Genomic DNA, 13,257 nt, shown 5'->3' with positions numbered 1-13,257 from the left:
TTATTAGCAGGTCGGTACACCCGTGCGGGGTTGCACGTGTGATGTATGGGCCCAACTGACACACTCACAGAGCTGATACGGACATTGGATTAAACGCAGGCAAATATTTTATCAAAATAGGGCAATGGCAAAGAGATTACAAAAATAATTGAGAAGAAAACACTTAAGTTCACGCGATTGAAAAGAACAGCTATAAAACAAACTATGCTCTAAAAGAACACTAAAAGAGGTACAAACAAAAGATAAATACGCGGGATGTTAATAAAATAACAAGATGGAAATCAGAAAGAGATACAAAGAAAGGATTACGAAAGGATCACGCTCGCGCTTCGGAATTTTTACGTGCAGCGCAGCGCACACAACTACAATTATTGAAAAGCTGGCTATATAAAATAACAGTTAAAAAAAGTCACAATAAGAAGTTCCATACGGACCAGGCCAGCTCTTGATACACGTAGGGGAGTTGACGGGTGCCAACGAAGATGTGGCCAGCTTAGTAGACGATGAGGGTGCTTGGTATTGCAGTTGTCTCAATACGTTGCGCGTGTCACTCCATACTCGCCACCTACGCGAGTCTCGCGACCCCGACGACCACACTTCTTGCTGGTTGCACGGCAACTGCCGATTCCGATGCAGTCCAAACTCTTTCGGGACGTCCCGTCCCCTCTCGAGGTCAATTCTTTTTTTCTCGAACACATGTTTTTCCTTTCGATACAGGTGTAGGAAAGATGCTGCGCCGCCGCCGCTGCGTCGCCAGTCGCCGGATGTCATCTTCCTAACACAAAAGCCCCTTCCCTTCCTTGGACGATGGGGCATGCGAGCGAGACGAAAATTGCAGTCGTTTGTGACAATTTGATTGGTTTTGCTGTAAGATTTTTTTCGAAGCCCAGTGAATAAATAATGACGAAGAGGTGCACTGCAATGGTTACCTGCTCTGCTGTTGTTTTTTTTTCGAATTTCGCGATGAATTACACAGAACATATTAAACCTACATACCTCACATTATTTTAGCTAAATGTAGACGTACTAACACTGATGTTCAATCATATTACGAATCTCTGCATAGTGCAGATTTTTCTATAAAAATTCTCAAATTGAACTTAAAATTTTTCTTTTTTTGCCTAGTTTGCAGGCCTTTATTTAAAAAAGGGCCTATGACAAAGTGGTGAAAATTCCGCATTACTTTCTCAGCATGCTTATTCATAAAACAGCCAAAGCTTATATTAAGAACACTTTTCAATAAAAAGATATAAAGCGTGGAACTTGAGCAAGTTGGTAAGACATAACTGAGTACACGAACAGCGAAACCTGGAAGTAGTTACAGTGTAACTACAAAAGCAACTTTCTATCCTTGTTTATTGCTTCCTTAGTTACGCTGTAACTACTTCTCGATCACTCTGTTCATATATTCAAAAACTTATAATCGCGCGAACTGTTAGAAAAGAGCATGCAAGAAAAACTTCTGACGAATAAAAAAAAAAAACAGTTTTGATATTTTTTTATACTTTCCTAACTCATTCTCCTTTAATAAAAACATGATGCATTATATTGTTTCATTTGTAGATACAGCAATTACATTGCAGACGTAGCAGACATTATTCACACTTTTTGTGTGTCCAGAATAAACGTGAACAAATGCACGTCTACAGTACGTACTTGTACATTTAAACAAAAGCGTCCCAAGGTGACTGGTCTAACTTAGGCACGGCAAGATTCCAACGCACGTGCTTGGAGCATTAACAGAGGAAATCAGCCAAGGTCACAAATTCGGTGTCTGTAGCTCAAGTTCCCAAACTGAATTTGGCTCCCACACAAGAAACACTTCGAAGCATTGACATGGAAGTTGAAGCTTAACTGCGCTCATTCGGTGGGAAGCATTTGAAAATTCTTGTCAGGAAGCTGCGAGTGCTGGTTTCCCACAATCGGGTGACAGACACTTTAGCTAGAGAAACTGCTCTGCATGAATTAATTGATCTCAGTGAAAACCATAAAGGTGGTGCTCCAGGAGCCAAATCAAAAAGGAACAAATGCCAAACTATAGACAACTGGGTGCGCCCGCCCATCTGAGATGGTGGTAGCAGGCGACTTGTACTGGCCGTGAGCACAGTCCGCTGCTCCCTTCATTTGACTCAGATTGTGCCCACGCTTTGCTCTGCTGCTGGGCATTTCATGGCGGCAAAGTATAGCTCCTAGCAAAATAATTGCGCAGACTACCATTCGAAGCACAAGAAGCTCAATTCAAAGACATGAAACTTTCGCAGAGCTACCGACTTATACATCAGAACTTGATGACTCAGTGCCTCAATGAACCCCAGGCGTACAAAAATAATTTGTAATCATTCCCTACTGTGCTTATCCCTGCTAATTTACAGTGGCAAGACATCATTACTATATACAATATCATGCCAAATTAAAAAGCCGTACGCGATCACAAATCGCATACAATTTTCAGACCCAGATATTGAGCTCAGTCTTGCTTAAAGGCCTTATTTGACAGGCCCCCTTCACACCGAAACATGGACTGTGCACGCTTGCTTGCTCGGTAATCCTGCACTCATGGCAACTCTCTTATCAAATAATTTCAAAATTGGCGTCCTCAGTGCAGTGGACAACTATTTCAGTGCTACTTGTCTTTTAAGAAACTGAAGTATAGGCCTGCATTCCATACTTAGTGGGCAGGAAATCTGATCTACCATTGCTTATCCTTGCACAAGGGCATTTTTCGACAGGCCGTAACTGAAAGTAAAACCATATAATGCAACATGTTTTTATTGATTATGCAAGCTGATGTGCAGGACAGTTAGTGCTTATAGTATAAAAAATATCAAAATGTTTTTTTAATAATCATCGACAGGTGATTTCCTTGGATTCACTTTTCTTGAAGTTAGCGTGATCATATCTTTTGATCGAGAAGTGTTATTAATATAAGCTTTGGCAGTTTTATATAAATAAGCAAGCTGAGAAAGTAACGCGGAATCGTCACCGCTCTGTCATAGGGCCTTTTTGAAATAAAGGCCTGGAAACTAGACAAAAGAATGTTTTTATATCGAATTTGAGAGTTTTTATAGAAAAAATATACACTATGCAGAGATCTGAAATATATCTGAAAGTAACGACAAGTATGTCCATATTTAGCCAAAATGTGAGGTAAGTAGCTTTAATATATTTTGTGTGATTCATCGCCAAATTGGAAAGAAAAAAAACAGCAGAGCAAGTAAGCGTGGCACTCCACCTGTTCGTCAAGATTGATTTGCTCTGCTTCGGAACACTTTTTTACGGTAAAACAAATTATAGATCTCTTCTTTCCACTCATCAGGTAATATATATATATATATATATATATATATATATATATATATATATATATATATATATATATATAAAATTTTGAAAGAAATTTAAGAGGTTGACCAGCCATGCTTTATTGGATCTTGCGTGGAATCACCCAGCCATCAGTACTGATGTGCACGGTTGCCCCATGGTTTTTTTTACCATACAGGTCTGTTGCAATCGCTACACTGAAGGGCTTTTACAGATTCGAAAAAGCACGACTTGTGCACTTTTCTTCATGTGCTGTCATTTTTTGTGTAAATAAGAAGTGGTTTAAACATTTGCATTAGAGATGACAAGCCTACCTGTGATTTTGAGGGTTGACCTTTCTTTGATGGCTACTCGACATGGCAGGTCCTTATTGGCATACTTCAGCACCTTCTCATCCTGGACAAAGAAAGTGCCAAGCAAATTCACGAGAAAAAGAAATAAAAAAAAAGAATTCTCGATAACTGCTTCAGTGTCAAGTTAAAAAAAGTGCTGCGCAAAGAAGAAAAGCAAGTATATGCACATGTGTAAGGAAAAACAAAGCACAGTATCATCTACTGCAAAATAAAACACTCATATGATGCTCGAAGTTAAAGAAACTCTTTCTTTTTCTGCATTCAGGAGAGCCATAGTCACATTGGCTTTACTGCCAGATATGCATTCTTTAGCAGGTATGAGTGGGCTACGTTGTAAATTTCTTGCACAACAAACACAATGAATAGTGATGAGGTGAATGCTAGACAGAAAACTGCTCATGCTATGGTGTCCTCTTTTTTTTTCTCACGCGCCTTCTCATCTGTGCATTGACAGCTTTGTAAATTGGCAGTCGCAAATTATTTTAATATACAACAAAACCTTGTTATTTGAAAGCCTCTGGGACCACAAAACATTTTCGACTGAAGAAAGTTTTAAAACACACAAAAAATGAGATGGTTCTACGGGTAATGTTTCTTTCCAATACCCAATCTTGTCCAATCTTTATTTCGCCATAGACACGCAGAAAGAATAGTTCATATGAGTCACAAAGCAATTCAGCATAGTGGTGCTGATAAATGATAGGTGAAGCACCTCAGCCTCATTCTTGCCAGTGCAAAGAAAAAAAAAAAGAAGAAAGGTCTAAGGTATGGGTTAGCAAAATGCATGCAGACGTCAAACACGTGTTTCACTGCTGCACATCAGTCACATGCAAGAAGTGTGTTGCATGCTCCTCCCAGTGTCAGTGCGTCATAAACCGACTCCTTGCCCATTCACTCTGAGAATAGGAAAAAAAAAATATAGGGTGGTGCAACCAAACTCCTAATGCATAATGGCTGCAAAAATTGACTATTGGAGATTTCGAATGAGGCTTCCAAAGCAGGTGCAGCAGGCGACGTCAGTGAGGTAGTTAAATCCCAGAGAAGTTACTGGAAATTACCGGTAGTAACTGTGTAGAAGTTACTGAAGCAACTGCCAATTCGAGGTCAATAACCATCATCAATTCTGTCAGACTGGTCATTTTGTTTTCTCCAGTTACAGTGAAAAACTAGCGAAAGGTTGTGTAATGGCACGCGAATGCTACGACAACCATATGGCATGCTGCCTGCATGTGAATTCTGTGTTGCGGTGCAGTCAATCTTCTCTGCAGGCATGCATTGCAACTGGGTGTAAAGCATACCATTGACTGAATTTTCTTTATGTGCTGACAGAAATGAGGCTAGGCTACTCCACTAATCACTCATCAACACTGCTATGTGGCATTGCATTGTGGCTTAAAAGGGCTACTGCTTCTATAGATTGGCAGTGCAATTGGGTATTGCCACGAAGCATTGCAAATAGTTGAATTAACTTGGCTTGTGCAGTAGACTGCTTTAAGTTATTAGTCAAGTTTGCATGAGAAAATATGAGGGCAAGGTTCTGTTTGGTGTCGCAGAACTAAGTTGCCAAACTTCAGGGCCAGTGTTGCCAGACCGCTGCCAAATATGGCGGCGACATCATTGCTACTGAACAGCGCAAGGATCAATGGATTGCCTCACTGATAGACTTGCTGACTGATCCATCCACTCCATCCACTCGCGCGTTGTGTCGTCAAGCCCACCATTTTGCCCTTCACGACGACCTCCTACACAGGCGCAATTACAACGGTGACGGCCGCCAGTGGCTACTAGTCATACCTCGCAGTCTGCGCTCTGACATACCGTATATACTCGTGTAAGGGCCGCACTTTTTTTTCGAAAATTTTGCTAGGTGCGGCCCTTACACGAATCAGGCCGATTTAGTACAGGCAGTACAGGCCAAAGGTCTGTACTGTTTATGCAACAGTAGCAGAGTGCAAGAGTCACAAATGACATGCCAGAAATGTTTTTATTCGGATTCCATTTCGCTGTCCTCGTTCTCGGAGGAGCTCGCCTCGGCGTCCGCGTCTTCCCAGAGACGGTCATCTTCGGTGCCGTTCATGGAGTTCGAAATTCCCGTTACCTTGACGCTTTTAGCAACTACTTCTACTGACATGGCACGCCACGCATTCAAAATCCATTCACACACCTGTTGGAGCGACGCCCGCTTCAGCCGTCCTGTAGGGGTCTTCTCGTGGACGCCTCCAGCCATCCATTCAGAGTAACATCGGCGAAATTCCACTTTGAATGGTCTGTTGACGCATACGTCGAGCGGCTGCAGCACACTCGTCAGGCCACCGGGAATGACGGCCAAGTCCGTACGAGTTGCGGCAACTCGGTTCTTGACGCGGTCGGTCAAGTGGCCCCTAAAGCTGTCCAAAACAAGGAGGGCTTTCCGTTGTAACAGCCCTCCAGGTCTGTTTGCCCAGACGGTCTTAATCCAGTCAACGACCAGTTCCTCGGACATCCAGCCCTTCTCTTGCGCACGTACGACGATTCCCTGAGGGAACTTCTCTTTTGGGAGAGTCTTCCTTTTAAATACGACGTACGGCGGAAGCCTCCTGCCGTCTGCCGTGATGCACAACATCACAGTGCACCTTTGGCGTTCTGCACCAGTCGTGCGCACAGACACACTTTTCGCACCTTTTAAATCCACTGTGGTGCTTTCCGGTGCATCGAACCACACAGGTGTCTGGTCCGCATTCCCAATTTGGGACAGGTCGTATTCATGCTCCCTCCTGAGAGCATTCACGAAGCGATGAAACTTAATGACGTGGTCTTCGTACTCGCGCGGCAGTTTTTGGCAAATCGTCGTTCGGCGCCGAATAGAAAGCTGGTTACGGTTCATAAACCGCGTAGCCCAGCCCCGACTTGCCTTGAATTGTGCCGGGGGTATTTCCATGTGGCGAGCGATGCTGAGGGCTTTGACGCGTATCATGTCAGTCGATACGGCGTAGCCGTCCCTTCGTGTGTCGACGACGTAGTTGACGAGCTCGCTTTCGAGTTGCGGGTACTTGCACTTTTTCCCGCGAAACGCCTTTCGGCTCCTGTTAGTAGCGGCGAGGGCATCTTTCTGATTCATCCAGTAACGCACGCGCTTCTCATCGACGTCGTACTTTCGTCCAGCTTCCCGCTTCCCGTGCTCCTCGGCATAGTCAATCACTTGCAGCTTAAATGCTGCAGTGAATGATCTCAGATGCCGGCCCATCGTCCGTCACGTGCGCTGGCTTCTGCAGGGTTCACTACAACCAACAAAGTGACACCGACGACACCGATCTGAAGTCGCGCTGCCAACGTATCGACACGATGCTAGGAACGATGCCAACAAAGAGGCCGCACAAGGCAAATATGGCGGCGCGCTGTCAACAGCGTGGTCGGCGCGTCGGCGGAAGTAGAATAAAAGCGGAAAAGCGTGCAGCGCCATCTGGCTGTAAATGAACTAACTACACTTTTCTGGCGGGACATTTTGAACTTTTGTTTTTTTTTTTTCGAAATATCCGCTTTCAAAGTTGGGGTGCGGCCCTTACACGAGGGCGGCCCTTACACGAGTATATACGGTATGCGAATTCTTTCATTCTGATCCGCAATGTGCGCACTCCGGGGTATCGAAGACTTACCACCGTATTCGCCAACGGTACTTTTGGCGCGGCATGTACCGCTACGTGCAGAAATTCGTTCGCTCCTGCATAGATTGTCAGCACCGCAAAGCTTCAACGCACCTGTCGCCGGTAGGTCTGCAACCTCTACCTTGCCCTGCCAGGCCCTTTGGGCGCGTTGGCATCGATTTGTATCGGCCACTTCCACTAACGTCGGCTGGTAACCGCTGGGTCATTGTCGCTGTGGACCACCTCACGCGATACCCCGAAACAGCCGCTCTTCCCGCGGCTACAGCGAGCGATGTGGCCTCCTTTCTGCTCCAACGATTCATTCTGCGACACGGTCCACCCCAGGAACTGCTCAGTGACCGAGGCCGTGTCTTCCTGTCTGAAGTCGTTGAAGCCATTCTCAAAGAATGCAACGTTGTTCACCGCAAAACTGCTACTTACCACCCGCAGACAAATGGCCTCACCGAACGCTTCAACCGTACGCTTGGCGACATGCTTTCCAAGTACGTCGCCGCCGATCACACAAATTGGGATTCCATTCTACCCTTCGTCACCTACGCATATAATACCGCCCCTCAGAGCACTACTGGCTTTTCACCTTTCTTTTTATTATATGGAAGGCACCCGTCATACACCATGAACACGATACTTCCGTACAGGCCAGTTCCGTCTGAGTGGGCACCTATTTCTGCTACAGCCAAGCTTGCCGAAGAGTGTCGAGAGCTTGCAAAGACCTTTACTGCGCATGATCAACAGCGGCAAAAAAGCATTCGCGCTGACGCCAGCACTACTGCGCCCACGTTCCTCCCTGGAGCGCTCGTCTGGCTTTTGATCCCTACCACTGCAACTGGCCTATCTTCAAAACTATTGCCCAAATACGAAAGCCCCTACCGTGTCGTCAAATGCACTTCCCCAGTCAACTACTTGATTGAACCCATCGAACCATCTTCGGACATGCGCCGTCGAGGACGCGACATTGTTAACGTGGAGCGCCTCAAGGCCTACCATGACCCGCTCATTGTAACCAGCTGTTAGGTTGCCAGGCGGCTCCCTTTTCGTACCCGGGGTAGTTGTGGTAAAGCCTTTGAACAGTGGGTTGTCCTCTCCAGCGCCTTCTAGTGGGTCTCTCTTTTCATAAGAAGAAGAACAGCTCGTGCAGAGAGTCGGTCCCGGCATTGACTGTCGCTGTCGTGAATCATCGCGAAGTGTCCGCCAATAAACCTCTTAACATATCCTTCAATAGTTAAGGTAAAGACCTGGAACTATCATTCCCTGGCAATGGTGAAACACGGACTCTAGATTGGTCACTTCAAAAATGTGAGTGAAAGGATGGTCAAACAATGCCCCTCTTCCCCCCACTACCACTCTTTTTGATATAAACTGTTTACAACTGGCATAACCAGGAGAGAATTCAGGAAGGGTTCCACTGCCCCCTCCCCCCATCCTTAGAAAAATTTGAATTTTGCATGTGTATACACAGGGTGTTTTTTTAAGTAATAAAGATTTTTTCGTAAAAAAAACTGTAAGAGATAAGCACTTCTAGTCTTTGCAGACAATTTGTAGGCTAAGTCTCAGATTTTACCACTAATTAGATCACTCAGGAATGATTAATTAACAAAAATAGTTTAATTACCTTTTTATTATCAATTTCAAGGTGGTTGTTTTTAAAAAGTGAGAATGTCACACGTGGTTTCAGAGATCTATTACCAAATTTCCAGACCGCGGTGCCGGAGAAACAAACTAACGCACCGGGTGTGACAAAATTAACCATGTACATCGAAACTAACGCACTCCGGTGCATTAGTTTCGGTTTATTCAGCATGCAGATCTGAAAACTCCGTGATAGATCTCGGAAACCACGTGCGTTATTCTCAATCTTTAAAAAGTAAGCTCACCATAATTTGTGATGTACAACAACTTCGCCATATAAACAACCATCCTAAAATTAATGATAAAAATAGTTATTTCAATACTTTTTGTCAATTAATCATTCCTGAGTGATTTAATTAGCGGCAAAATCTTTCCGCCTCAGCCTAGAAATTGCCTGCGAAGACGAGAAGTGCTTACCTGTTATAGTTTTTTAAGGAAAAATCTGTATTGCTTAGAAAAAAGAACCTATATACATGCGCATACAAACACTTGCAAAAAAATACAAAAAGAGTGTTCGAACCTCACCCAGAAAAAAAAAACTAATAGCTACACTCATGCTGTTCACAGATGTAGGTTGGGATGTGACAGCAGAGCAAACCCACTCTTTTAACTGAACAAAAACAAGGCAGCAGCGAAAAGTTTAGTGCAGTTGCGAAAACATAAAAAAAAAACAATTAGATAACTACAACTACGTCTTACAACAAAATACTGGAGCCTTTTTTTTTGGCTGTTTTTTTTTTCTCAACCACTGCAAGTAGCACAGTCAGAGGATGAATGCTGACCATCTGAAGGTAGAATATATCAGTGATGTCATCAACCAAAGCTACTTTGGCGCTGTTGAGAATTCCGGAAGCTTGGTCCTGCTTTCCTTCCGTAGAGACGCCGTCGAAGCAGCTCATCTTAGCCGCCCAATTTCTTGGTTCGAGAGGAGGGCCGCCAACACAAAGCCGATGGGGCGAAAGGGATTTGGCCCGCACCATTCCCACAGTAGCCTTCGTGAAACCGGCTCCGATCCTTCTTTTTTCCTATTCTACCTATCTCTCTCCTATCCAACTTTCTAGTCATCTTCAATAAACCAGTCTTGAAACTGTCACCGAGTCGAGTCGCTCCTCTTCAAGGCTCTTGTGCACATGGCCCAGCCGCCCTGTTATACTTACCGTGCAGCGAAGAATTCACTTTCCACTTAGAGTCAGCCAACGAAAATTAAAGTGCTAGTAATCATCTACATTTTCTGGTGCCGAAAGCCGGCATTACTTCGTCAGTTGGCATCGAAAGAGCCATGAAGCGTGTGTGAAAAAAGCAAGCCACCCTTCGACAGGCCATCAACGCCATCATTGCACAGAGCAGCACCATGCTGCAAGTGCCAGCCATAGCAATCGGTGAGCTTGAAGAACATTTTGAATATCTCGCGGAGCAAGCAAAGAAACTTATGATAGACAACGACGCCATCGAGAAAAAGAGTGAGCTACAGGAACTTGATGCCACGCTCACCGAATGCAATGACTAAAACAAAAAGATCACCACCATGATGACCAAAATCAAGCGAGCTCTAAAGAACGAAGCCCTAAGTAAAACCAGGTCAAGTACCTCATCAGAAACCAACAATTCGGAACAAGCAGCACATTCTGGTTCTATTCAGAGCACAGTGGGGCCTTCGTCTCTCCATTTAACGTCACTGACAACCAGACTTCCGAAGCTGGAGATATGAAGTACAACGGGGATCTGCGCTCATGGACCAGATTCTGAAACCAGTTCGAGTGTATGATTCCCAAAAATGCAGCCCTCCATACCATCGACAAGTTCCAGTATCTGACCAGCTATCAGACCGGAAAGCCTTCGGCTGCTATCGATGGACTGCCACTCAGTGAACGAAGCTACGAAATTGCTGTCAAAACATTGTTAGAAAAATTTGGCAATGAGGAGCACATTTCACGTTTGATTGAGGTCCAATCGGTGCACAATCTTCAAGACACCGAGAGGCTAAGGACACTCTACGATGAACTCTAGACGGGCATACGCAGTCTCGTGGCATTGAGCACATATGGCGTGCTTTTGTTGACTGTTCTGCGGAAATGCATGCTGAATGAGCTTTGCCTCGAGTACTACCGGAGAAAAACAACATCATAAACCGTTCCTGATCATGACCATCGCATTTTCTAAATTTTCTCAAGACGGTGGTAGAGAGCCGAGAGAGAGCCCAACACACAGTACGACCGGTGCCTGACGCCGCTATAAAAACGAAAGCTTCAAGCACTACAGATCGCCATCAAACACTGTCTGCATTTGTTCTAGCAGTGACTGGAGGTGAGGTCCTCTGCATCTTTTGTGATCAAGAAGGGCACACCATGGAAAACTGTATCACTGCCATTTTCATAGACATAAAAGAGGTGGTAATGTCAAAGGAGCAGCACTGTTACAAGTGCGCGAAAAGAAATCACCGCGCCGCCGATTGCAGAACATCAAGATGGCTGAAGTGTGCCAAGTGTTCGGGACTGCACACAACGGGCGTCTGCAAGTCCAATCAAAAAGCAGCACCACTTCCCTCAAGTGAAGGTACAGCAACCGGTGTCACAGTCCAGTCATCACTACAGGAGAAATGAACACAAGGAAAGGCACAGGTACTTCTACAAACGCCACGAGCGTTCACAGCAGGATAAAATAAGACTGCTTTGGTGCAAATGGTGCTTGATGGTGGCAGCCACAGAACATTTATACTAGAGATTTCCAGTCATCTAAAACTCCACGTCATAGAAGAGGTGATGCTGACCATCTATGTCTTTGGAATCCAGAGGCTGCTAAAGAAAGGACGCTGTCCTTTCTTTAGCAGAAATGCTGGCTCAAGAAATGGCGCAACACCAGAGTCCATGTCGAAGCACTCGAGATACCAGAGATCAGCCGAAACCTGCTACCACCACCGGATGACCGCGTTGCCCACCACATGCAGAAACAGGACCTTGAACTAACTGACACCGTACCAGATGGCTACCAGCCTAGAGTGAGCTGCTTGTTGGGGCTGATCACTATTGGGATGTCACAACAAGTAGTGTAAAGCTCGTCAATGAGAGGCTCGTGGTCATAGAGACTGTGTTGGGAAGGGTGCTACAGGGCACAGACACAACATCGTCTGCCTCAATGCACCAGACGAACGTCGAAGCTATGCAAGTCAGCGTGAATCCAGAACCAGACGTTTCACGTCAACTAAGATCATTCTGGGAGCTGGAACACCTTGGGATCGTTGATGACACACTGCTTACCACTGAAAATGACGACGTTCTTAGATCATATTAAGACACCATTGTCCACAAGAACAGTAGATATGAAATGAGGCTTCCATGGAAAGAGAACTCCCATGGAAAGAGAACTCATCGCAGCTGACCGACAACAGAGCAACAGCATCGCACAGACTTCACTCACTCTCTGCGAAACTGCTGCGAAATGATGAAACGATCTGCAGCTATGACCCGGCGATTCGGAACAACCTCCAAGCTGGACACACTAAGAAAGTCAACGAAGTGGGTGAGCCCTCGCAGGGGCTCATTTGTTACATGCCACACCGAGGCATTGACCGGCCAGGTAGCGAAACAATGAAGTTGAGGGTTGAATTGGATGCATCCTCCAGAGCAGCAGAGAACCTATCGTTCTACACAGGATCCGACCTAAATCCAAGTTTATCAGACATTCTAATACGATTTCAAGTGCACAATGTGGCCTAGATTTCGAATGCACAATGTCTGACATAAAAAAGGCTTTTCTCCGACTTGAGCTGGCTGAGAAAGAGCGCCCTCCGCTTTCTGTGATATCAAGGTGCACCAAAGCAAGGCGAAACGCTACCCCTGATAGAAAAACACTGGATGACAAGGATACCAATCGGCGCTACATGCAGCCTGTTACTCCTCGCAGCTACCTTACGTCATCATTTGAAAAGCGTCGAAGAGAAATTTCCTGGCACCGCTAAAATCCTGAGTGACAACCTGTATGTCGATGACTGTTACTGGTGCTGACAGTGTAGAAGAGGCACAACAGATATAGAAAGAAGAGCACAGGCTTTACTAGAGATGGGAGGCATGAACATCAGAAAATGGTGGTCAAACAATCCAGTTTTAATGGCATCATTTGCTGAGACTAAGACAGGCCTGAAGACCCTACCATAGTTGGGCCCCACAAATATTCTCGGTATAGAATGGAGGCCCGAAACAGACGAGTTCGTCTTTGAGATGTCCGCCCTGATTGGATTTCTTGCAAGTCTGCAGGACACAAAGGGATTTCTACTACAAGCCTCAGCATGCATTTGAGACCCATATGATTTCATCGTG

General features: G+C 45.1%; 1 protein-coding gene across 3 annotated transcripts in view; it reads right to left on the bottom strand.

Moving 5' to 3' along the window:
- Gclm (Glutamate-cysteine ligase modifier subunit) overlaps nt 1-13,257 on the bottom strand; it is an 84,692-nt gene that overhangs the window by 54,498 nt on the left and 16,937 nt on the right. For 2 of the 3 annotated variants that reach the window (XM_075880342.1, XM_075880341.1), the window contains one exon: nt 3,636-3,717. In XM_075880342.1, the coding sequence (XP_075736457.1) occupies nt 3,636-3,717 (82 nt within the window). Of the gene's footprint in view, nt 1-434; nt 787-3,635; nt 3,718-13,257 lie in introns of those variants that run through there. The other variant, XM_075880340.1, reaches the window with a different exon arrangement.

The sequence above is a fragment of the Rhipicephalus microplus genome, chromosome X (assembly GCF_043290135.1).
Source record: "Rhipicephalus microplus isolate Deutch F79 chromosome X, USDA_Rmic, whole genome shotgun sequence".
Classification (NCBI taxonomy): Eukaryota; Metazoa; Arthropoda; class Arachnida; order Ixodida; family Ixodidae; genus Rhipicephalus; species Rhipicephalus microplus.
The sequence above is the reverse complement of the archived record's forward strand: the minus strand, read 5'-3'. Positions and strand labels throughout refer to the sequence as shown.